Genomic DNA, 1,166 nt, shown 5'->3' with positions numbered 1-1,166 from the left:
CATCCATCCATCCATCCACTCATCCATCCATCCATCCATCCACTCACTCACTCACCCGAATGTTTAAATACTTTAATGTTCCTGCAGGTTAAAGGTCGTCGCTGCAGGAAACAGCTGCTGCGACTTTTGGTTTTTGTAACTTTTATACTTTTCAGAATAACTTTATTCACAAACAGTTAGTCTCCTCGGTTTCAGCTACCGTTCTGCTGCTGTTAGCTAGCACTTAGCTGCTTTTAGCTTTTAGCTGTTTCTGTTTGCAGAAGGCGCTGCGGACCGGCACCAGCACTCGGCTGGACGAGCGAGTCTTCGCCATGTGCGAGTTCAAGACGCAGCCACTGCCGCAGCTGATGCGGATGCTTCACCCGGACCTCTACCGGCTGGACAACATGTCCGACCAGGTGGGACGCGTCCCGGCTCGGAACGGGACTTTTAGTTCACGAAGCCGCCATTTTTATCCCGTTTTCCATCCGTCGCACAAACTGAGCTCTGTGTCGTTTCGTGCGGCCTGCAGGGGGCGCTCCACCTGAACGACGCTGTCGTTCCTCAGCCCCGCCTGCTGCACCTCTCCGCCGAGACGCTGAGCAGAGACGGAGCGTTCCTCATGGACTGCGGCAGCGTAAGGAAGCGTTCCATGTCTGCTTAACGCTGCTGCGAGGCGTTTCGCTCACGGCTCTGCTTCGTTGCGTCCTCTCCAGGTGTTCTACCTTTGGATCGGGAAAGGCTGCGGGGAGACGTTCATCAGAGATGTCCTGGGCTGTCCGAGCTACGCTTCAGTTCCCTCCAACATGGTCAGTAACGCCGTCGTGACTCGACAGACGCATCAGTGGATTTTTCTGTTTGCGTCGATCAGCAGAACAGATTTGCTGCTGCAGCTTTTTTATTTCGGTTTATCTGAACAAGAACAAACAAACAGCCGACGCCAGCTGGTGTTTACGCTGAGCTTTTATTTTTGTAACAGCGTAAGCCACCTCCAAACCCGCAGGCATGTTCCCCGCTCACCACCGTGTTCCTGATGTTGTGGTTCTCCTCTCATTCTCTCAGAGTCACATTCCTGAGCTGCAGACTCCGCTGTCTGAGAGAGTCCGAGCGTTCCTGGACTGGCTGCAGGACAACCGGGCCTTCAGCTCCACGTTCCACGTCGTCAAGTAAGCTTCACATCCGGGTCT

The 1,166-nt window shown here is 54.0% G+C and overlaps 1 protein-coding gene and 1 long non-coding RNA gene across 4 annotated transcripts in view; one reads left to right on the top strand and one right to left on the bottom strand.

The window, feature by feature from the left end:
• LOC119617334 overlaps positions 1 to 1,166 on the bottom strand; it is a 12,526-nt gene that overhangs the window by 4,024 nt on the left and 7,336 nt on the right. The gene's annotated exons all lie outside the window — the stretch shown is intronic.
• Positions 1 to 1,166, top strand: part of sec24b (SEC24 homolog B, COPII coat complex component) — a 21,812-nt gene that overhangs the window by 18,791 nt on the left and 1,855 nt on the right. For all 3 annotated transcript variants that reach the window (XM_017429769.3, XM_017429770.3, XM_017429768.3), the window contains 4 exons: positions 261 to 398; positions 512 to 616; positions 696 to 788; positions 1,042 to 1,145. In XM_017429769.3, the coding sequence (XP_017285258.1) occupies positions 261 to 398; positions 512 to 616; positions 696 to 788; positions 1,042 to 1,145 (440 nt within the window). The remainder of the gene's footprint in view (positions 1 to 260; positions 399 to 511; positions 617 to 695; positions 789 to 1,041; positions 1,146 to 1,166) is intronic.

This window comes from Kryptolebias marmoratus, linkage group LG9, assembly GCF_001649575.2.
Source record: "Kryptolebias marmoratus isolate JLee-2015 linkage group LG9, ASM164957v2, whole genome shotgun sequence".
In the NCBI taxonomy this organism is placed as follows: Eukaryota; Metazoa; Chordata; class Actinopteri; order Cyprinodontiformes; family Rivulidae; genus Kryptolebias; species Kryptolebias marmoratus.
This window is presented reverse-complemented; position numbering and strand designations above follow the sequence as displayed.